This window comes from Puma concolor, chromosome E2 (genome assembly GCF_028749965.1).
Source record: "Puma concolor isolate L17-30 chromosome E2, mPumCon1.1.hap2, whole genome shotgun sequence".
NCBI lineage: Eukaryota > Metazoa > Chordata > Mammalia > Carnivora > Felidae > Puma > Puma concolor.
In genome coordinates, this window is record NC_141681.1 from 6,318,349 (window position 1) to 6,342,804 (window position 24,456).

At 41.5% G+C, this 24,456-nt stretch overlaps 1 protein-coding gene across 1 annotated transcript in view; it reads right to left on the reverse strand.

Moving 5' to 3' along the window:
* Positions 1 to 24,456, reverse strand: part of CDH13 (cadherin 13) — a 1,039,261-nt gene that overhangs the window by 801,079 nt on the left and 213,726 nt on the right. The window contains exon 2 of the mRNA XM_086688815.1: positions 13,628 to 13,739. Coding sequence (XP_086544941.1) covers positions 13,628 to 13,739 — 112 coding nt within the window. The remainder of the gene's footprint in view (positions 1 to 13,627; positions 13,740 to 24,456) is intronic.

The following is a 24,456-nucleotide window of genomic DNA, read 5'->3' on the forward strand; positions in this document are numbered from 1 at the left end:
CAGTGAAATTACATGTTGATTTGTAGATCTCTGTATAGTAGAGATGCCAATAATGTTAAGCAGAAAAGATAACTCCAAAGGTTATAGTTTCCTGCCCTGTAGGACATTAGCCAGCTCTGTATGTGAACTAGCAAACTGATGGTAACATTTCCTCCTGATTAAATCACCACAGATACCTAGATCCTACGATGTTCTTTGACCTGCCTTAGAGCGCTTTTTAACTGGTGAGTTTGGCCCTGTATTCACCTTGTATTTCTACATGAGTCACGTTTTTAATTTGTTGAAAATTATATTTTCACAGCTCTTTTATTGATTGATTCATTGACTGATTGATTGCAAAAGGAACAGTCTGTGGTGCATTGAAACAAAAAACAATCTCTCACTATAGCAGGTTTGAAAAGCACTGTCCTAAACTCTGAGTTCCTGTTGCTGAACCTCTTGGAACTTCTTTACTTCCTGTCCTTTTTGAGGTCTTCTCATTTGGGGCTTTGGATGAACCTGTGAGCTCCACAGCTTCCTCCCATTAACTCCTTTTCTTTAAAGTCTTGAGTTGGTCGCGATTCATCAGAACTGATAAAGTCACTGAATTGTAATTACAGCTGACAAAGTGTTTCGTAACACAGAACTCTTTAACCTCTCCTTAGGTACACAAAGAGAGAATACCCACCACAGAGAAGTGCCTGATCAAAAATGTACATGATGAGAACAAAAAGTTTGAATGGGCCTGCCCCAAAAGTAAAGCAGGCAACTTAGGACATTAAAAAAAATTTACATACATCTTGATCTTAGGTCTTACCCACCCCAGAACTGCCTTGCTCCAAAATAAACAAAACGCCTGGAAGCTTGATCAGAGCTGCCATGTGCCGGGCCCCATGCCTTTTCCTAAGGGCTGTTGCCCTTCCCCCATCCCTCATGAGTGTGGCAAGGACGTGGTTCTAGCCCGTGCCCTCCATGCCCCACTGGACACTAGGAGTGGATGGCCACTGGGCCACATGCCCATGGGTACCCACCTGACAATCCCAGTTGCTCTCTATTTCAGAACCCCCTAGTCTTGTCCCCTTCCTCAGTGCCTAGAATGTGAATCTGGATCCTTCTTCTGGCCTGGTTCATCCCTACTCACCCTCGCTTTCTGTTTTTAATCCGGCAAACTTCCTTCCACTGAAAAATGCAGCGCTAACCATATTCCTTAGAGGTTTTGACTCATATTTTGAACTGTTTTTCAAGCACTAATTATTTCTTTCATGTTATTCAGAATCAATGTTCCTTATATGGAAAGTCCCCCCACCTCCGTGGATTTAATGTATACATATGAAAATTAAAACCACTTTTAGCTAAAAATAGATCCTCTGGGAGGGCTCCAGAATCAGCTGACATGCACAGTTAGGAGGAACCTGGATGGCTGACAACTATTTTGGCTTCAAATTAGAATGAAATAGTCTGGTGCAGCGGTTGGCCACTTTTCAGGGGTGGCCTGCCAAGACATCATTTACAAAGTTGCTCACAAGGAGGAACGGGATTGTGGGGGGCAGCTAGAACCTGGAGTCTGAGCTGCTACCACACTCCACTGCCCCCAGAAGCAGCTGGCATGTGAAGAGGCCAGCCGAATGTTTTAGCAGAATTGAGGTCTGCAATGTTTCAAGGGAATCTTCTCCTAAGGAGTAGTTTTGCATTTCTGAAATCCAAGAGGCTCAGCATACCAAAAGTGTTTTCATAACTCATTTGGCACAAAACCCAACCTGAATTGATGTGATGGTCCTTATTTATCCTGCTTTGGGTAAATAGTCATATGTTTTGCCGCAAAAATATCTGTTTTATTACACAGCATTGCCCCATAACCCCCTGGTGGAGCTGTGTAATGTACAGCATATGCAATTTATTACTCCCTGAGTTGCAAAACACATCTGATTTAAGGCTGGGAGGAATCACTTCTCAAATGCTTCTTGGGAGCATCCTTTTAACATTTAGCCCAAAGAGACCAAGCATGAGGCAGCAGTGTGTGTGTTTGTGTGTGTGTGTGTGTGTGTGTGTGTGTGTGTGTGTGTGTGTGTGTGTATGTGTGTGGGTGTTAGGGGTGGGTGTGATGGCACATACCCTGAGAACATGAAAGTATCTAAAAGGGAGACCCGGAGGAAGTAGGAAGAAACCGCGTTCTATTTCAAAGGAGCCAAGCTTTGCTATCTGTACCACCTTTGGTAGATGCTGGTGCTGCGTGTTCCAACAGCATCATTCTATAGACATTCGCCTCCCTGGCCTTATTCCTTCAAATGATAAAATATACCAACCTTTAGGGGCACCTGGTTGGCTCAGTCAGTTGAGCATCTGACTCATGATTTTGGCTCAGGTCATAATCCCAGGGTCGTGGGATGGAGCCAAGTCGACTCCACGTTGAGCATGGAGTCTGCTTGGATTCTCTTTCCCTCTGTCCCTCCCCCCTCTCTACAATAAAATTTAAAAATTAAAAAAATGTGTATGCCAACCTTTATATAGAGCTTGCATGTCATTGGCACTGTCCTAACACCTACCTGTGTTATCTTGATCAACCCACAAAACATTACTACTGTTTTACAGATGAGGAAACTGAGGAGCTGAGAGGTTGGCTGAGAATGTCACCCCTGTAAGTGATGGAACTAAGCAATCCAATGCAGGCACCCTCACGTCAGCCCTATGAGGCTCTCAGGGTCACCCTGATCTATTCTCAAAAAAAGGGGGATAGGGGTGCTTCTGTGGGAGGACACTGAGCATAGCTTTTCATGTGGAGAGAACACATAGAGTCAGAAGATCAGAGCATGTTTTTCACCATTTTCTGAGATACTGGATACTTTAATCAACCTTCACGCCCTCATCTATAAAATGGGGTTTATAATCCTATCTTACAGAGTAGCTGATTTGATTAAATGGATAAAATAGTAGCCCCTTTCCTGGATCAGAGAATCTCAAACTGAAAGACCTATTCTCATCTTAGGGTTCTTGACTCATGTGGTCCCTCTACCTAAATGTTCACCGGCCCAGTCTCCCTGCTCATAATACAGGCTCAGGTTCCCAGAGAAAACTCCTCAGCAGCCCATTCTATAGCAGCCATCCAAAAATCTCCATCGTGAATCTCCACCATATGCCTGTGTCTTATTTCCTCCATAGTATTCTTCATCAGATTTTCACATATTGTTTTCCTGTGTTCTTAGGAGTTTATTCTTATCCTGTCTGTACCTCTGTTTCCACAAGAATGAAAGTGACAACACAGGAGACATCTTTTTTACTCTGGTTCAGTTTTATCCCTTACATCTAGTACAGGGCCTGGCATAAGGTAGGTGACCATTCTGTGTTTCTTAAATCATTAATTAAATGAATAGTTGAGAATCCACGTATATCATTTCCTTTCTTATATCCTATTTCTGTCTCCAGAAGGAAAATGTGAAGTTGGCCAAATACAAAAAAGAAAAAAAAAAAATGCTTGGGGATATTTTGACTGGCAAGTGTTTCCACCTCTTGTCCTCTCACTTTCAAGCCAACAAAAATTTCGTGAAAATTAACATGAAAAGGACAGAGGGCACCACAATGATCAGCATGTGTGTAGATTTGGGCTATTACAGGATAATAAGATCTTCTGCCTTCTCAGAAAGCCATGCTTCATCTTTCCCAGTTTATGTTTTGATGCCTTACTCATTAAGTAGCCCAATTCATGTGGTTCTAATACCTTGAATTAGGAGATGCTCCTGCAACACCCATATGTTCCTGTGTTCTTACTCCCTTGAAGAAAAGCAGAAATAAAAGAGATTTACATCAGCTCCAGAACCATGTGAGCAAAGACACTCAACAGGTTGAAGAGTGAGGCCATATGGCATCACATTGGATTTGACAGTCTTAATTAGGCAATCTGCTCACCAGCACCACCAGTGAGCAACCCGGGGTGAGAGTGATCCTCATTCCCTGCCACCTGAGAACATTTCCATGTGTGTGTGTGTATGCTGGCTTCTACAAATTCTTAAACTTGGGCACAGCCTGCCGTCATGGAATGCTGGTGCTCAAAAAGGCCTTAGCAGCAGAGTAAAACGCCCTCACGGTGGACTCTTGTTTTTTGCCAGCCCAGCATTGCCCCTTTCCTTCAGGGAACAGCATCTCCATTTCCCCAGTCCTGGCCAGCAGAAATACCAAAATCTCTTGACAGTGTGACTGGCTCAGGTATAGGTGTGTGAGCCCAAGTGGACCAGAAGACTTAGCTAGGAGATGTTTGCTGAAGCACTTGGAAAAGAGATGTTTCAAGCTGTTAAAATGAGAGAAGGAAATGCTGAGGTTTCTGGTCACCATCTTGGAGGCAAGTGACCTCTGAGAGTGAAGGCTACCAACACGAGAGAAAGCAGAACTGAGGGAAGAAGGGTGATACTGATGACATCATCAGAGCCTCTAGATCCTGGTGTTCCTGAAGCAAGTTCAAGCCTCAAAAATCTCAGTCATGTGAGCTGATAATTTTATATGTTTTTGCTAATGCCAGGTGGAGTTGGGTTACTTTGGATCACAGCCCAAACAGCCCTGCTATAATGAGACTGATATACCCTTATTATGCAAATGGGGAAACAGAGGTGCAGAGAGTAAGGGGTCACACAAGTCAGTGAGCTGGGATAGACTCAACTAATTATTCATTTCTTTTAGAAAACTTCTAGGGGAACCTGGGTGGCTCAGTCGGTTAAGCATCCAACTCTTGGTTTTGTTCTCATGGTTCGTGAGCTCGAGCCCCGCATTGGGCTCTGGGCTGACAGCTTGGAACCTGCTTGGGATTCTCTCTCTTTCTCTCTCTCTCTCTCTCTCTCTCTGACCCTCCCCTCTTGTTCTGTCTCTCAAAATAAATAAATAAATAACCTTAAAAAAAAAAAAAACTATATGGCTTCCCTAGTCTAGACCCTTGGATTTCTCTGGGGCTCTGTTCCCACCCTTATTTTGTTTACATGTGCTCCTCGGTCATGCTCCCACCTCTCCTCAGATATACCTCCCAACCACCTCCATCTGAGAACTTTGCAGGTGGCTCCATAACAGCCCATGTCTCCCCACTCTTCTTTCTCATCTCCTATTCTGAACTTCTAGAAAGCCAGTCACACTGTCTGAACACATGGTACTCCTTTTCACACATTATGTGTATTGATGATTCAAAACATTGAAAATAGATTTCAAAATCTTAGCCAATGCCAGCCAGCCCATACCCTCCCATCACTCAGCATTGTCTTCTGCTTCTCTGACCACCAAGAACAGTTACTGTCAGTAACAGCAGTGGTTTGATAAAAACAACACATGTGGTTGGTCTTTGTGGCACATCATTCAATCCATATACCAGTACTGGGGACAATGGTGATTTCATGGAGTGAATTTTTTTTTTAAGATTTTTAAAAATATTATCTTAAGTATAGCCTGCCCCACCACTGTGGGGCCTGAACTCACAACCCCGAGATCTAATGTCTCATGCTGTACCAACTGAGCCAGCCAGGTGCCCCTTCATGGAGTGAATTTAGATGCCTATAAGGGGCAGGCAGAATGAACGAGGAAGCCGACTGGATGATAAGAGGACAGCAGTGACTGGAGGGGCACAGGGAAGATCTCAGCTACTATTATCACTACACTACTTCTGGCAGCTAATATTCTAGTGCTTTCTATAGGCCAGCCACTATTCCGAGCCCTTCAGATAGATTAATATTTAATCCTCAGAGCAACCTATAGAGGTTACCACCATTATAAGACTCATTTTACAAATGAGGAAGCTGAGGCACAATGAGTTTTTTGGGTTCCTCTAACTTGCCCAAATTACTTAGCTGATAATGAGCCGACCTTGGATTTGAACCCAGGCAGCCTGCCTCTGGGATCTGTATTCTCCAGGCCTAATCTTCCCAGAAGTTATGAATTTTTCAACATTTATTTATTTTTGGGACAGAGAGAGACAGAGCATGAACGGGGGAGGGGCAGAGAGAGAGGGAGACACAGAATCGGAAACAGGCTCCAGGCTCTGAGCCATCAGCCCAGAGCCCCACGCGGGGCTCGAACTCCCGGACCGCGAGATCGTGACCTGGCTGAAGTCGGACGCTTAACCGACTGCGCCACCCAGGCGCCCCGTTATGAATTTTTAAAAAGTGAAATTCTCAATGTTGACAACAAATTCTTTTCATTAAATATTTTTCGCTAAACACTTCCACACTGAGCAGCCAGACAGGACCTATCTGTGGGGCAAATTTAGCCCAGGGCTGACAGTGTGATTCCTCCAGCCTGTTTATTTCTTCCATTCTGCTGATAAGAAAACTACAGGAGCCCATCTGCATTAGATTCCTCACCTGATTGGGCCCCTCACTCCATTACTTCATATGTTTCCTACTCTTCAAAGCACAACGTAGCACCCGAGTTCAACGGAAGGATCTCTAAGCACTTCATTATAGCCCTCTCCAAAACACAAGGTTTGTGTCCCTTTTATTCTGTATTTACTATATCACCTTACATTTGTAAAATGAGGTAGTTAATATATTTATGAAGACTTTAATAATATTAATTGAATGACTATGAGATTGTCACAAATATGTTGATGGGGTGGAAAAGCAAACCCATACAAATACTACATCCCTATATGACTCTATTTAAATATAGGAACAACTCTCATTAATGTAAATAGGAGTCCACATTCTGACCCAAAGTATAGTCACCTTCATAATGTGGAGTGAATTGAGTGGCCTCAGAGTAATATTTGTTGGCATATCCCAAAAGCTTAAATAAATATACCACTTGAAACTCTAACCATATTCAGATCTATCCAAAATGCTGTACAGGGGATGGTCAAGTATTTCATTAATCATTTAATTAATCTCCCAACTTGAGGGAAAATATGAGTCAGTAGTGCAAAATACAATCAGAAAATGGAAAATAAATTATCATTGTTTTTATTTTAATCACAAAAACTAAAAACAAAAATAAAAGAGCTTGGGAAGTTCACAAGAATATAGACACATAAAAGACAGAGAATATGGACACATAAAAGCCCAAGTGAGCTTGAACTCAGGAAGCAGGCATTTTCTCCACCTGCCAGGTTGGAAAGTTCATCCATTTATTACCATCCAAATGAAATCTTTTCAGCAGGGTCAAAAGGGCCTTTGTTTTGACATTTAATTCACTGGCGATGTATTTCCTACGTTAGGATGCAAAACACCTCTCACATTGCTTTTTCATTAATTGCCTTCATTTTTCAAGTTCCCTGTTTGATTTATAGTCAATTAAAAACACCCTCAAAAGCCATGACTCATGTATGTTAAGTACAAATATGATTAATGCAAGACCATGCACTCCATGGATGACCCGGCTACTAACCAAGGTCAGTGTCAAGGTGGCATGACCAACCAGTGTCCTGGTAAAAGAAACTCATAGGGAGGGTGGAAAGCCAGGAGTGCAGGTCATGGACAATCTGGTACTAACTGGATCCATTATAAACAAGGAAAAAGAGGTACTTTTTTGTATTTTTTTTAGTAATACAGAGGAAAAATGAAACTTGGTTATGAACAGAAAAAATACAACACAGTAGAAATTCTCTGTCTCAACCAGGCTGATGAATGTAGATAGGGAAATTAAGGGGCAAATTTCTTTGATGTGCCACCCTTAACATCAACAAAAACTACAAGAGACTAGACCAGAGAACTATGGATAAGAACCATGGGGCTGAAATCCTGGGTTCAAATCTTGACACTGACAAATATGAGTAATATGATCTTGGGTAAATTGCTTTGCCTACCCCAGCCTTAGTACCCTTACCTCTAAAATGGGCACATGAGAGTATTTTGTCCCATAAGACCTGTTATGAGGTTCAAGGGGGAACTCCACACACACTGGTCAACACCCATGACGCTTTTACAAATCCCAACATCTGTTCCTAAGGTATGCATATTTTCTTACATTTTCCAGAAATGCTCTCTCTCTCTCTCTCTCTCTCTCTCTCTCTCTTTTCTTGCTGTCAGTGTGGGCATACAGCCTGTCATAAGGAAATCACTTAAGACTCATCCGTGCCTTTGTAGAAAAATGAACATATTGAAACTTCAGAACAATATCATAAAAATCAATAGTAAAAAAAGAACATCAACCTAAGGCTTTTGATATGTGATCTCCCAACAAAATGAGGTAAGTAAGGACCTTTGGCACATTCTCTTACAAAGGAAGATTTATTCATATTAAAGAACTGCCTTCTCTGCTGTAATTAGTCCTTATTCCTGTTTTGTTTGTTTTTTGATGCCAAATGATCTTTTATTTTATTTTTATGTTTTTCCAAATGACCTTTCAAAAGAACATTCTTACTAAAGTAAATGGTAGTATTCTCCCTCTATCTCATCTATCTGCTTTCTTTTTTTTCTCTTTTTTCATATCCAGGTTTATAAAAATGTTTAAAAATATGTTTTAATCAACCCAAGATTTAAAAAAAGTTCTATTGGTTCATAGAGTTCAAATCTTAAAAAATCACTCACTTCTTCATATTTTTAATACCCATGATTTGTCGTCTATAAAGCCTGGACTAGATAGTCACTATAGGGAAATTGAACCCATCTAAGGTCCATGAATAACAGTAATAATAACAACCATAGCAGTAACAATAGCAATAGTGACAGTAATAATAATTGCAGCTTTAATTTATTCATTTCATTTTCAATGCATTCTACACATTTCTTCATCGATAATCACCAATTCTAAAAGTAAGAACCGCTACTATCCTTCTTAGATAAGATCATCAAAAACTCAGAGGGTTCAAATGACTTGCTCATGGCCAGCCCAGCCTTAACATGACTGGCAAATAGAGTATGAACAGAAATTGCGGGTCACTTTTGAGTTAAAGTGGCTAAACCTGTGTTTCTTCCATACTTTCTCTTGTCCCCAGCCAAGTGACATAAGAATGACTGGAAGACTCAGAATGGTAGGACCAACTTGGAAGCAGCCTGAGTCCTCAAGTTCCTGTGTGGAGGGCAGACACTTGGAGTAGAGCTACCCAAGAAGTAGCCCAACCTGTATCCTCATGACCTGAATGAGAAATAAACTTTCATTGTGTTAGCTCACTGGAGTTGTTTGATACCAGGCCTATTCTAACTAGTGCAGGTTGATGATTAAAAGTGTAATTGTATGGGGGCGCCTGGGTGGCGCAGTCGGTTAAGCGTCCGACTTCAGCCAGGTCACGATCTCGCGGTCCGTGAGTTCGAGCCCCGTGTCAGTCTCTGGGCTGATGGCTCAGAGCCTGGAGCCTGTTTCCGATTCTGTGTCTCCCTCTCTCTCTGCCCCTCCCCCGTTCATGCTCTGTCTCTCTCTGTCCCAAAAATAAATAAACGTTGAAAAAAAAAATTTTTTTTAAAGTGTAATTGTATGGCTTGTAACTCAGATGCAGTAATTTATCTGTGTGTAACTGTGTCTGTGTGTCTGTGTCTTTCTGTGTGTCCGTGGTCCACAATAAGTGATCGAGGAAGAATGAACAAGAAGAGGCAGGAAAGTGTTGGCCTGATAGCGCCTGGATGGCCAATGGGGTGTCCTTTCTGGACACTGGAAGCTGGAGACAACCCATAATTGAAGCTGGAGGGTCATGAGTATGGTTCCCCTAGCTACCTTGATGATCAGAGATCTCTACATAATGCTAGGAAGATGTGTCTGAGCTGATGCGGCCAGGGCAGAATAGTCTGTTCTGTAATTTTGCAGAACACAAAATAGTCAGGGGCTTATCACTTGGTCCTTTTCCACCTCAGCTGGTAGCTGCTCAGTTTTCCAGGCCACTTACTCTTCTGAAGCCTGGGTGTCGACTGGGAGTGTATAAGCAGCATCCCTATTCAGAGATCACGGACTCAAGATGGTGAGTACCAGAATCACATGATTTTCATGTTACAGATAAGCAAGCAACAACACAAACCCATTAAGAGAATTCAGGGTGTTGGAGGCCTTGAGGGAACCCTTACCACAAACCGCTTAAAGATTCCTCCCTGAATACAAAGGCCTTGAATAGATATCTCCTGAGTTTCTGCCTTCTAAACTGTCCTCTCCCTTCTTCTTGTACTTCTCAGAAAAAAAAAAAAAAAAAAGGAAATAGCCACATATTCCCAGCTCATCTTTCAAGACTGGGATGAAGGCAGGAAACTTTTGTCCAAGTTACCATGAGTTAGGGGCTTTGCATCACACCGTGAAAGATACAATGAAAGAGCTCCCCTGGTTACATTAGAAGAAATAGTGGGACACCATGTTTTGATCCTAGAAGCTTGTTGAAAAATGGCCTTTTAAAGACGAAAGCAAGTCTAGTTAGTGGAAAGGAGAGTAGAATAAAGAGTTATTTGGATGTGAAGAAAATAAAAGGCTTTAGAACAACTGAAGGAAAGATGTATTGGAGTGAACAGTGAATAAAATATTAGGGAAATAAAAGGAATGGAGGTGACCATTAGTAACAGTTAAAGGAGAAAAAGATAAGTCATTGAGAATTGAAGAAAAAGATGAAAAAGGATAAAAGGAAATATTACTGTCTGAACAAAGAGAGCAAGAAGCCGTGGACAGAATAAACATTGTCTATAGCCTGCTAAAAGCTGAACACAGAATTGGTTGAATGTAAGTATGGGGTATGAGCAGATGTAATACGTCTGTCAGGCAAGGACACAAGACTTTCAGACAACTTTACAGAATGGTGAAAAGTGTAGACATCAACTGATTGATTATGCTGTGTTTACACCTTCTACAAGACCAAACTTTATAATGATTGGAAACCAAAGCTCTTAAGTATTGTAAAGAAACAGGAAAAATGGAAAATACAAATGCCATAAGTGGAGTTCAAGAGATGTTACTAGCCCGGTGTCTTTTAACCTAAAATTTTATTACCTAAAACATCAATTTTGTGTGTGCCTGTGTGTGTCTGTGTGTCTGTGTGTCTGTGTGTGTGTGTGTGTGTGTGTGTGTGTGTCTGTGTCTGTGTGTCACTAAAATGATCCTAACCATTTCCTGGATCTTAGTATACAACTTCAAGTATTTTTTAGCTTTCTGGTTCTGTTTGATTCTTTTCCATTTTCACCCAGATGTTAGCCTTGTGTCAATATGGCCTTCGTTCTGAGAGTACCCACCACTCACCAGTTTCTTGGTTAATCACATTTTCAAGAGATAGAAACCATAGGGAAACCCATGAAAGAAACAGAATGAGAGAGGGGAGAGGGAGAGGGAGGGAGAGAGTAGGGGGAATGTTCATTGGCTAGGGGGAAACTTCTTCAATACTCTGGACTTTTCCTTTCCTCTAGAACAGAGCAATACTTTGCTACTTCTTCTAGAAATCCAGATTTTTCCCAAACAATATTCAGTAGGCATTCTCAAGTCTATGGAAACTTTCTTCTTCGTTTAGGTACAATTAACCTTATTCTCAGGGCCTAACTCATAACAGTCTATGTATATTGCTTTGAGGTGAACTCAGAAGTACCAAACCAGATCTACTCTTCGTATTTTTTTTTTAACCCTACGAAGACATATGAACCTACAGTTTCACCGAGAGGGGAGCTAGTCAGATTTTGCTGATCCAACAATTTACACACAAATTCATATATAAAATTTTAAATATCCTCAATTCCTATATTACTGACTTTTCCTAAATGTGCTATCATTGATAATCAAGCTGGTTCCATTTAGCATTTACTAGCTTACACAGAACCAACAACCATAACCCACATAATTACTTAGGGGATTAAAAAAAAAACACAGATACACACAAAACTGTGATATTGGAATGTACAGTATGGTCTGGTTTAAATTAAAAAGATCCCCCAAAGTATGATTGTTTCCAGCTTCTCAGCGGTGAATTAAAAGCTGTTTGGTGTCGCGAGGATTACAGAAGCAATCACATTTATGGGCCTGCTTTGCATACCAACTCTATTAATTTCCATACTCAGGGTGGTTTCACATTCCCACCCATGTTAATATACGTGCCATTTGGGATAACCACTTGCAAAAAAGAAAAAAGAAAAGAAAGAAAAGGGAGAGAGAGAGAAAGAGAGAGAGAAAGAGAAGAGAGAAGATGAGACAGATAAGAGAAGAGCCAGAAAAATGGTTCTCTTAAACAAAGTTCCCTTTGAAACACATTGATTCTGATAAATAGAAGACTCAAAAGACAAATGAGGGTTCCTGATGGTCTGACTCAAAAGTCACACTCAGGGATCAAATTAACATGAAATCACATATTGGAATTCACTTCCTGTGCCGATCCCGCACCTTGTCATTGCAGACTCTAATTACTGACATGATTTCATTGGTGTAATTGCATCAAGATGCTCACGGACTTCACCTTGGGTAGCTGCCTTGCTGCTCAGCATTGCGTCTTCATTACCGTGTTCCTTTCAACTCTTAAAATGTGTTCCAGCCTCACAGAATAATCCAATCACGCAGGCTGGTTTTGTTTTGTTTTTGTTTTGTTTTGTTTTGTTTTGTTTTGTTTTGTTTTGTTTTGTTTTGTTTTGTCTTACTTTCCTTTAAACATACCAGCCACAGAGCACAGGAATGAAGGAGTATGGTCAGTGTGGAAGGCGAACCTGAGACCGTACGGGCAAATGCACAATAATCTTCCCTAAAGGGACCTTGGAGCATCTGATCAAATTAAATCACTGTTTTCATATCCTTCATTCCCGGATGTTAAAAAATGGTGCTCAAGAGTCTACAATTAAATGGTTATTTGCCTACCATCAATTTTAAATTCTATTGTGCTAAAACTATGCTCACCACACATTTAGCAATGTACGCCCTACTCTCCTGAAGATAAAACAATGTGATGTTGGCATTAAAAATAGGAAGAGATGATAACCACAGATCTGACAGGAGAATATTTTCATTGGAATTTGGGGGGATTTGAGTTTACTCCACAAAATAGCCAGTAGATTTTCTGAATCTTTCTTTCTTTTTTTTTTTTTTTTAAATGATTTTATTTTATTAATTTTTTAAACATGATTTATTGTCAAATTGGCTAATATACAGTGTGTGGAGTGTGCACTTGAGTTTTGGGGTAGATTCCCATGGTTCATCGCTTACATACAACATCCAGTGCTCATCCCAACAAGTGCCCTCCTCAACACCCATCACCCATTATCCCCTCTCCCCCAAGCCCCCATCCTCCCTCAATTTGGTCTCTGTATTTAAAAGTCTCTTATGGTTTGCCTCCCTACCTCTGTGAATCTTTCTCAAGAGCCTCAATTAGCCTTCAGAATAGGAGTTTTGAATTCCTAGGACTAAAAATTCCCAGAAGCCAACCTGCTCTCACCATCATTTTGACCTAACACTACGCACAAGAAATCCCGATCAAACATCAATCCATGGGAAGACAATGGTTTTGTGCTCAGGGATCTGCCCAAGTGAAATGGATTTCGTTTCCTTACGTTAGAGACTGGTGGTCCCCTTTTCTGGGAGTAGTGGGGAAATGCTCACCAATGACAAAATACTACAAAGCGATACACAACTACTCTGTTCACCTCTCAGCTAACAAGGCCCTAGGTCAAGAGCTTCCACCCTGGGTCAAGCAGAGACAGAAAACAATCAGAAAACACTTAGCTTAGGGAATACCACATCCTAAGACACATTCTCAGACATTGGTGAGTTCAAACATGAAAATGGGCCAAAAGAATCATCAAGTGACATTGCTTACGGTTTAGAATCGCCTGGTCCTCAATGAACTGAGCCGGCTGATCGATATGGAACAATTTCTGCTGAAATCCAGGCGTGCAGTCCAAATCTTCTGCAGATGTTAGCAGCAGCACCTGAGAAAAAAACCGAAGCCATCAATATTTTAACTGCGGCTTATGTGTTTGCCCTGCTAACTTTTACCAAATCTGTGACTTTTAGAAATGAGCTGAGGTTTTAATTTTATTTCCCAAATGAAGAGGTAAGTTGATATTTCTCCCGTGGCTGCCAACAATTCGTTTTGGCGATGAGATTTGGAAAACACGCAAATGGGAACAGCTGCTGCAGTTTCCATTAAGTTGCCGTTAAAGAAATAACTTTGTCAGATTTTTACACCTGCTAAGACTCTCACCATGGTTTCTATGTGTGAAATTTCGTTACAAAAACAGTCAATTTCATATGATGCCTGAGCTAAAACCAACTTCACTGTCACAGATGCAAAGGAGCAGTGCCATCTATAATGAGGAGGAAAGCACAACTATTCCATTGGAAATTACTTCCCAAAGGAATTCAGGGCCCACTAGACCTTTGCAATCCAATGTGGTGGCCTTAAGACACTCACAGCTACTAAGCATGTGAAATGTAGCTGGGCTGAAAATGTCAGTGTAAAATACATGTAGGATTTTGAAGACTGACTACAAAAAAATTAAAAAAATAATGTAAAATAATTAATAATTTGTATATAGATTACTGTTCAAATAATAATATTTTACAGACCGGACTAAACAGATATGTTGTTAAAGTCAATTTTACCACTTTCTTTGTACTTGTGTAAGTTTGGCTACTAGAAAACCTAAAATTCACAATTGCTTCCAAAAGCTCAGCTTTGTCTTTGCAAATCCTTGGGGTTCTTCATCCCAGAGTCAAAAATTTAGGCTATATGTTTTGGAATATAATAGTAGGTGACACACTCCTGGGCAAGGGGTAATTCAGTAAGACAAGGAAGAGTCGCAGGTTTAGTAGGCAAAGACTACAATCCCTGTGAAGATAGGAATTACCTCTTTTTCCCCAACTTTGATACCAAGGACCTACCATATATACTGGCACAGAGAAGATGCTCCATAAAACTTAACATACAATTGCTAACGTTTTTCAGCCTTTAGTACATGGCAAGCATGTCTACGTTTGCTATGCATCATCTCCTTTAATCCCCACAGCAGCCCTATGATGTATTTAGTATTTTAAATGTTTATTTACTTTGAAAGAGAGAGAGAGAGCAGGGGAGGGACACAGAGAGAAGAAGAGAAAATCCCAAGCAGGCTCTGCGCTGTCCACTCAGAGCCCGATACGGGGCTCGAACTCATGAACCAAGTTGAAATCAAGAGTTGGTCGCCCAACTAACCGAGCCATCCAGGTACCCCATATTTAATTTCTTATAGGAAATTAAATTCTTACATTTTACAAAGGGCCTGATGTTCTCACACGTTGGCCCAAGATCCAAGATTGTAGAGTTGGGACAGGTAGAGCCAGGATCCAAATCCAGGCTTAGGTGTCCTCTGAGATGGATCACGGTCAGAGCTCCTCCCAGACCCCACAGGCTTTCCACACCCTAGGGCAGGACTTTACATTTGGCTGAGCTACTTCTCTGAATCCCATGGAAGGCTGCTTTAACAGCATGGTGCCAGCAGAGAGCGTTCGAAGATTCTCAGTAGCAGCCCTCCACCATACCAGGTGGGAACTGGTGCACAAATACCTCAGCTCTCTCCCCCTCTGGAGCCATACCTGGGAGGCAAGTGTTCTGTCTCCCCATTTCCACTTGGAATTCAACTCCAGTTGTCCACAGTGGCATCTAGCTTGATAACTCCTCTTCCATTCACTGCCTTTTCTTCCCTGGCTCATTTCCTCAACTCCTGTTGGTGTTTCTCCGACACCACACTCCAAAGAAAGCTACTTGCACTCCAATCCTTGACTTAGTGTCTGCTTCTTGGGAAACCAAACTTTGATATTAGGATACAAACTCTTAACCACTGTACACAGCTGCTGAAGAAAACTCATTATCGTCCCCACCAGCAAACTCAAAGGGTTGTACACAAGGTTGGAAGCTGTGGAACCCGGGCTTCTCTGTAAATAACAGCCCACTGAAATGCACTGAACCCCAAGGAATAAGACAAAGAATCAATCTTTGGAGGTTCACGGTGTGGTCAGACTGAGGAACATCAGAGAAATTGAAATGGGGGAATCATCACCCTGACCGACATCATCTCTCTAAAATCAAAGGGGTTAGGGTATTATTATAGCTCTGTACCTGAGCAATTCTGCTTGTGAAACTTCCCCCTGCCTGCAGAGCAGGCTCTGGTTAGATTGCTTCCGAGGCAGTCATAATGCTAACACCCCAAGGGGCACACACACAGAATGCAGATTCAGGACTCAGAATAATTTGCTGGCGATTTTGCAAGCAGAAAATCTTTAACTGGCCAACAGCTAATTCAGTTAAGTAGCAAATGGTCAAAGGTGGCCTCCAGGCATCCTGCGCCTACAATTATACCTTAACCTTCTAATCAGCTAATTCTGCCCTCAACCCCAGACCGGTAAACCAGTCACCTCGTAGGAACTAAGGAGATACCATTTCTCTCTGGATCCTGAGGATAAGAATCCAGAACTGATTGAGAGGATGGAAGAGCTGAGCCCCTGTTCTTGTCTCTCTGTAGCTCCTTCTCCTTCCTGATTTCTTGGTGGGCTCTATTCAGGATTCTTCTGGAGTCAGGAAGGAAAAATAAACCTTTCCCAACGGCTAACCCTCAGGGTGGGTGGGAGGAGTCGAAAGACTCCCAGAGGTTCAGCTTGGTTTTATAAATTCTTAGGTGCCTCCACCCACTAAAATTCAGGTTAAATGCTTTTAATGGAAAAACAGGCAGCAGTCTCCTGGGCAAGGTGTGACTTAGGAAGTAAGAGAGAGCCCCTCCTCCCTGCATTCAGTTCATTCACTTAGTCCCCCAAATTTATTATTCTCCTGGGGATTCAGCAAGCACTCTGTTAGGTGCTGTTCTGGAGCCTGTATAGAAGCATAATAATGCAGTAATTAAAAGCAAAAACTCCCGAGTCTTTTCCTTGGTTCAAATCTTGGCTCTTTCCTTTACTGACTGACAGTAACAGAAATATGGGGAAATGAGATGTGAACTGAGAGGAGCTATACGGACTCAATGGATGGTGCATCTAAAGCAACTAGAATAGTGTTGCACAGGATAGTGGTCAGCAAATGTTAGCTGTTAATGTGGAGCAGAAAAGGTGCCAGGCATTAGCAAATCATAATTTAATTAATTAACTAGAATTTAAATTGAAGGGAAATTACAGGTCTCTCTGGGAGCATGTCAAAGCCAGGGACAGGGAGTCTGATTTCATCTAGGGGGATTAGAGAAAGCAAATCCACAGAAGAGACATCTCTCTGCTTTGATCTCAAAGATGGGTCAGAATTAGCTAGATAAGTGGAGGGGAATATAGACTTGTCCTTTTAAGCCACACGCTCTGTGCTTTCACATGAATTCCTTTGTGTCTGTCTGGGTTTCATGTAACACATCTCTGCAATGACAAAACTTCATTTAAAAAACAATCCAGACTAATTTGGGGGCTCTTCCCCAACACTGACTTCCACCTGGGCAGTAGTGGTAGTTTCAACTTATTGCCATTGCCCCTTGACTTTTTAGCAGAATTTAAGCATATCTGTGCATGACTTTGTCACAGACACCCACCCTTCAATCTCAATCATACTGAGTTTGGTGGAAGAATGTGAAGAAGCATCCCTCTTTGGTTTAAAAGTATTTGGACATTAGTCCAGAACCAAGCAAGCCTATTCTTCAACATTATCAGATGTCACTCTTATAAATATATGACCTAGAGGGGTGCCTGGATGGCTCAGTCAGTTGAGTGTCTGACTTTGGCTCAGGTCACGATCTCACTGCTTGTGAGTTCGAGCCCCACGTCGGGCTCTGTGCTGACAGCTCAGAGCCCGGAGCCTGCTTCAGATTCTGTGTCTCCCTCTCTCTGCTGCCCACCCCCACCCTCTCTCTCTCTCTCAAAAATAAATAAACATTTAAAAAAATAAAAAAATAGGGGCGCCTGGGTGGCGCAGTCGGTTAAGCGTACAACTTCAGCCAGGTCACGATCTCGCGGTCCGGGAGTTCGAGCCCCGCGTCGGGCTCTGGGCTGATGGCTCAGAGCCTGGAGCCTGTTTCCGATTCTGTATCTCCCTCTCTCTCTGCCCCTCGCCCGTTCATGCTCTGTCTCTCTCTGTCCCAAAAATAAATAAACATTGAAAAAATAAATAAATAAATAAATAAATAAATAAATAAATAAATATATACGACCTAGATACACTTTCCCCCAAATCCTCTTTAACGTTTCCAGAATATATGCTATGAACAACATTCTGAACTTATCTTTAATGCCTTGGGAATTATGGTCTTCCTATATGGTTCTTTTGTTCATTTATGCATTACCTTGCACTTCATGAACAACAGGCAACCAATACACCTTTGAAAGCTCAGCAGTGATCGACTTTTGTGATCACCAAAGGATTTCTATCATTTGAAAATTACAATCAGTCTGCTTATGAAAGCAGATTCATGTTCAGACAAACTACAGGCACAGGACACAGCCACACTGGTTCTGTATGAATTCCCAGTTTATCTGCTGCCATTTACCAGCTGTAACCTTGGGCAAGCAACCTTCCGGGTCTCAGTTTCCTCAGACGGAAATGGGAACAATAATAGTATCTTAAAGTTATTATCAGGAGGAAGTGAATTACTTGTTGTAAGGAGGCTTATGTAGTTCCAGGCACACAGTAGTTGCTCAAGAAATGTTTTCTATCATTATCACTGTTTCCATATATTACGTTTAAACCAATATACATGTTTCACTGGTATTCTATTGCCCAGGGTAGACATTCACAGATGTCATCAAAATATTCCTTTAGTTGTTACTGTAAAACTGTTCAGTGTACAGACTGTGCTCAGAAATATTTCAAGGGAAACAGCAGGGGCCTGAGTCAGGTAGAGATGGGAGGGGAGTTGCATCTTGGGGTCAGGTGCACAATGACAAACATCCGTGCCTGTTGCGAGCTGAGTTGTGCTGCTTTTGCAGAACACCAAGCATTCTTTAAAACGGTAGCCCAGAGCTCTGTCCTCTGTGTAAGAGCCCCTGCCCTAGACGAACACACCAATAGCAAAGCCTTACATCACACTCTTCATACCTGCTTCCTTTTTTTAGCGTCCATTTCTTTGCTGCTGTTTAGAGCTTTCTTTTTGAAAAAAGAAAGGGTTTATGTTTATCCTGACAGGTAGTGATTCAAGAACATAGCCAACTTTGGAATTTGCTTCCAGAAAAAAAAAAAAAAAAATTTTTTTTCTGTCCCAGACTGCAGGTTGCCAACTGGCAGCATATGGGATGGATGTGGCCAGCAGATTTGGTTAGTTTAGCCATAGCAGTCTGTCATAAAAGTTAAATTATCATATTATAAAGAGCGCACCTCTCTTGGCTGTCCTTGTCTGCACCATCCCCCATATTACTTCTTCTGCTTGCTTGACTCCGTTACACACATATCTGCCCCGCTGCCCCTGCCCTGTCCCTGACATTTGAATTTGCAACCCCTACTTTGGACTTTGGAAAGAGGCTTTTTAAGCAAAGAACGCTCCTTGTTACAAGGCTTTAGCTACTTGTCATAATGGTATCCATAACTGTGTGCTCCTGGCTCTGGTGTAGTGATTTCAGCCATGTGACTAAACTCTGGTCAACATAAAGGGAGTAAAAGGATTTCCCCCACTTCTTGGCCTGGCCCCTGAAATGCCCTCTCTTCCCCATCTATGAAAACAGAAAGGAAGGACTTCCAAGATGGTGGAGTCATCCAATAGAAAGAGCCCAGAAATCAGTCCCTGCTTAGAAGACAAGGACTTAGGAGAGAGGTACCCAACAAGGAAACCCCACATGCATTGTGGAGACCCTGAGATCTGGGGGTGTTTGCGTGAGTCAGCAGCTCACCTGCCCCACTCTATGCTAAACATGGAAGGGACAAGGACAGAGGGGCTTCTGCACCATGGCATCACAGATACATCACCAGAGACCAGAGAGAAATATCAGGACTGAAGAAAGCTTAACACAACTGTATTCGAAGCAGCCATAAATAAAAAAAAAGAGAAGCTTCCTGCCACAAATAATTATCTCAGCAGGCAGTGAACAATCTCAGATCTCATCCTCTCTTAAGCCAGCTCCAAAACGGTATTTTCCAAGCGAACTCACTAGTGTCTCCTGGCCCCTGGTTGTTTTCCTCTCACTGACTCACTGCTTTTTGCTATTAGCGTGGATGGACAGTTACTTTATCCTTGCTACAAAACACCTCTGGTTTACTCTTGTCAAAGTCTGTCTATTGGACTCAGTTTGGAGGGGCTGAGATTGACGGGGAAGAAAGGCTACTGGCTCTGACTTGCAGGATATAAAAATGTTACAGCAATGAATTTTGATTGACTCTTTATCCTTCCAGAGTCCCCAGAGGGTTTATAAAGGCACTCTACCTACAGGGAAAGCATGGAGAAAAGAGGTATTTCAAAGACATGCGTGGGCACACCCATGCCCACACACACACGTGCACGCACACGTGTGGGCACATGTCAATATCCTCACTGACATGTAAGGTCATGTCACCCACACTAGCTCTAAATCTGACCTCCTTACAATCTTCCTGGTGTTTCATGGCCACACAACACAGAACACCTGCCGCCATCTTGGCCATAATGTAACAGACTCTTAGAAATGATTCTGTGAGTCTCAGGAAGATAAAGAGACAGAATACTACCAGTTTGGTGACTCCTTCATGCACAAGTTGAGCTGTTGAGTGTTGTTGCCTTCACACACAATTTGAGACCAACATCTAGATTTTATTTCCAACTGAATGCTACTCAGTATCTTTTCGTCAAATTGTTAAAAGGGAAGGTACAGAATTACGGTCCCCCAAAGATGTCCTCAGCTGAACCCCCAGAATCCGAGATTATGTTAGATTAAATGGCAATGGGGAATTAAGGTCAGCTGACTTTCCAGTGGGAGGTAGAGTGATTATCCTGGATTATCTACATGTAATCACAAGACTCCTTGAAAATGGAAGACTCAGCTGAAGAGTTCGAGAAAGAGATGTGGCAGGGAAAGCCAGGTCTCAGTGATGTGCTGTGACAAAGACTGAGTCTGCCAGTGTCCGCTGTGGAGGTGGAGGAAGAGACCACCAGCTAAGGAGGGCAAGAGGCCTCTAGAAGCTGGAAAAGGCAGAAACACAGATTTCCCCCTTAACCTCCAGAAGAAACTCAGCCCTGCTGACAACTTGATTTTAGCCCAGTGAGACCCATTTTGGACTGGTAACTTTCAAAACTATATGACAATCCATGTGTGCTGTTTTGGTTAATTTAATTTTTTTTAATTTAGTTAATTTTAGTTAATGCTAAGCATGTGGTAATTTGTTGCAGCAGCCAGAGGAAACTCATACAGTCTACCATAGTGTTGGCCCCATAGTAGAGGCTCAGAAAACATTGGTTCCCTTTACTTGGTTTTTCAAGATGTAAATATAATCTGGGCAAACCAACAGAGAGGGAAGCATAGAGGAAGGAGGGAAGGAGGAGGAGTGGAGGGAAAGTGAGAAAGAGAAGAAAGGAAGGAAGACGAAAAAAGGCTCATGACCTTGGAACCTTGGGCAAGACTGTCAGAAGGTCATGAGGTGGAAACTGCTGTCTGAGTGCTCCATTCCTGAGCGCAAACAGGCACAGCCTCTTTTCTTTTGTCTTGGCAATTGTCCTTTCAAGTGGTGGGGCATTGAGATCTGCTGTTATGACACAGTAGTTGGGATCTTTTTTTTTTTTTTTTTCATTAATTCCCTTATTCAAAGTTTAAAATTTCTATTATCTGCCAGACCCTGGGATAGGTACTGGAGATGGAGAAATGAACAAAGCACTTGACAAACTTATTACCTAGAAGGAAAGGCAGACACATGGACAAATAATACAATATAGTATTTTCTATATGTTGTGAATTAGGAAGTGGTTCAAAAAAAAAGAATTTTGAGCTAGATTACCTGGGTTCAAACCCCAGTTTTACCACTTAGTTGCTGTGCAATCCTAGGCAAGTTACTTAACTTCTCTGTGCCTTAGTTTTCTCATTTGTACAGTTCATCCAGTTACAATATCTACCATCATTGCTTTGTGAGGGTCAATGAATTAATGTAAATCAAAACAGTTAGGACAGGATAGGATAGGTTCATAATAGGTGCTACATGCTACTAACTGTTATTATTATTTTTATTAGGATAGAGGATTATGTAAAAAGTATTATATAAATATAGACAAAGGAACAACACCCTTATGTAATGAGACTAGGAACTGGGATGATGACACAGATAAGGCCATATTGGAAACATGATTGCCATTTTTCAAGTAGCAATGTATACTAAAGAATGTTCCATGCAAATTTTGGTAAATACAAACACCAACACATGCCAGTTGAAGAAACAAGAAGCAATTTGGCAGGGATAACAAGCTTTGGGATGTTTTCAAGATTATTTGAAAGTGTTTTTGTCTTACAGTAGGATTGAGTTGACCGGGCATGTCCTCCTGTAGTCTGGCTAAAACAGAACCAAAAATAATTCACTCAATGAAATTATAGTTTTTGTGTAAATGGAATTAACTCTTTACTACTAAGATTCCAGGATTAATCAACTAGACTCGACTGGTAAATTTTAAAGGAGAAATTGTTTTGTAAGAATTTCAGTGAATGCAATTAGGAAGGCTTGGTTTGCTGGCCCTTCATAGAAACTAGAGGCTGTACCTGCCCTAGAGTTGGTGCTATTTACATCTTCTATGAAATTTTAGTAATTTAAATTTAAGTAATTTAAATTAGTAATTTTACCTAGTAGTAACTAAAATTAGTAAATTTAGCAATTTAAATTAGGGTTTCAAATGCCAGATAAGACCTACCTCCCTTAAGACAAATAAAGAAGGAAGTCCCTATATGAGATACTCGTGGGTGAGACTTAGCAGCCCCAGGAAGTTTGACTGAGCAAATATTAAGTACCAGTTGTTTGCCAGGCGCTGAAAGACTTGTCCAGTCTGTATCTAAAACCCTAAACCCATGGAGACACCAGGTAGGAAACTTACTAGACGAATAGATCTTGGGGTGCGGATTCAGTCTAATTGAAGACAACACCTGAGTCCAACACCTCAGCCACCGTGCCATCTCAGCTACTGCTACAGTGGACAGTCTCCTAAGAGCTCAGGCTTACCCTGCAGAGTGCCCCAGCCTTTTCATATTCCAGGGTGGGGCTTGCTCCCATACTGCAGGAACCTGGTTAATGTGAGGTCAAGCAGAGCTGAGAAATGTTGAGGAGCTGATGCTCCAGGGACAGCCCTCAAGGCGCCTGCAATGCTGCGAAATGGCAGCTGGTTAAATGCCCTAATTGCCTTCCTCTGGATGGATGCCTCTGAAGGACATCCCATGTGTCATTCAGAGGTCCTGGTGGTTTGAACCCTGGCTGCCCACGGCAGTGACTTCAATGATACTTCATTACATTGGCTCTCTCCCTCCTCCCCTACCTCATCTCTTGCCCCTCACTGCTGCTTCCTGGGTCACCTCTCAAAGTAAAAAAAAAAAAAAAAATTCTACCTAGTTCTTTGTCCCCAGCTCTGACTCAGGGGAACTCAAAATAAGACATGCCTCATGTATTAGTTTTATATTGGTGCTATATCAAATAACCTCAACCTTGGTGGTTTGAAAACTATTTTATTATATTACAGATCTGGGTACCAGAAGTCTAAAATGGGTCAATAAGGCTGTGTTCCTTCAGCAAGCTTCAAGGGACAACCGGTTTTCTTTTGCTTTCCAGCTTTCATTGGCCAACTACATCCTTTCACTCATGATATCCCTCCTCCATCTTCAAAGCCAGCAGGATAGCATTCTTGTCTATCTCTGACTATCTCCTTCCACCATCATATGGTCTTCTGTTTCTAATTGATGCCTCCTGCTTCCTTTTTATAAGGATCATTGTGATTATGTCAGGTCCACCTGGGTTATCCAGGTAATAGTCATGTGTTATGGAAATAAGGATTTGGACATGTTCAGGGAACCATTAGTAAGCCTACTATAACCCATGATAACTTCTATAAGGGAAGGGGAAAGTTCTAGAAATACAATTTGAGTCCAAAATGTCTAAGAGGTATAGAAACAATATAAGTGTCCATAAGTGGAAGAATGCATAAAGAATATATGATATATATTATATATATACCATATATAATATGTTCCATGTATCATATCATATATTACATATTATGGAATATTCATATATATACATACATATATATACACATACATATATATATATACATATATATATATATACATATATATATATATATATATTCTATATAGAAATAGAATATTATTTGGCCATGAGAGAGAAGGAAATACTGACACTTGTGGCAACAACATGGATGAACCATGAGGGCATGATGCTAAAAGGAATAAGCCAGACAGAGAAAGACAAATACTACATAATATCACATATGTGGAAAAAAAAAATCAAACCCATAGAAACATAGAGTAGGAAGGTGGCTTCCAGGGGCTGGGAGTTAGGGGAGACACGGATAGGTTGGTAAGAGGATACAAATCTTCAGGAGTAAGATGAATACATTCTAAAGATGTGATGGAGAGCATAAAGACTATGACTGGCAGTCTGTTTTATGGTTGATGTTTGCTGGGAGAATGGAAATCAGATGTTCTCCCCCCCCAAAAAAAAGAAAAAGCCTTAATAAAAGAAGGGACAGATATGTGAGT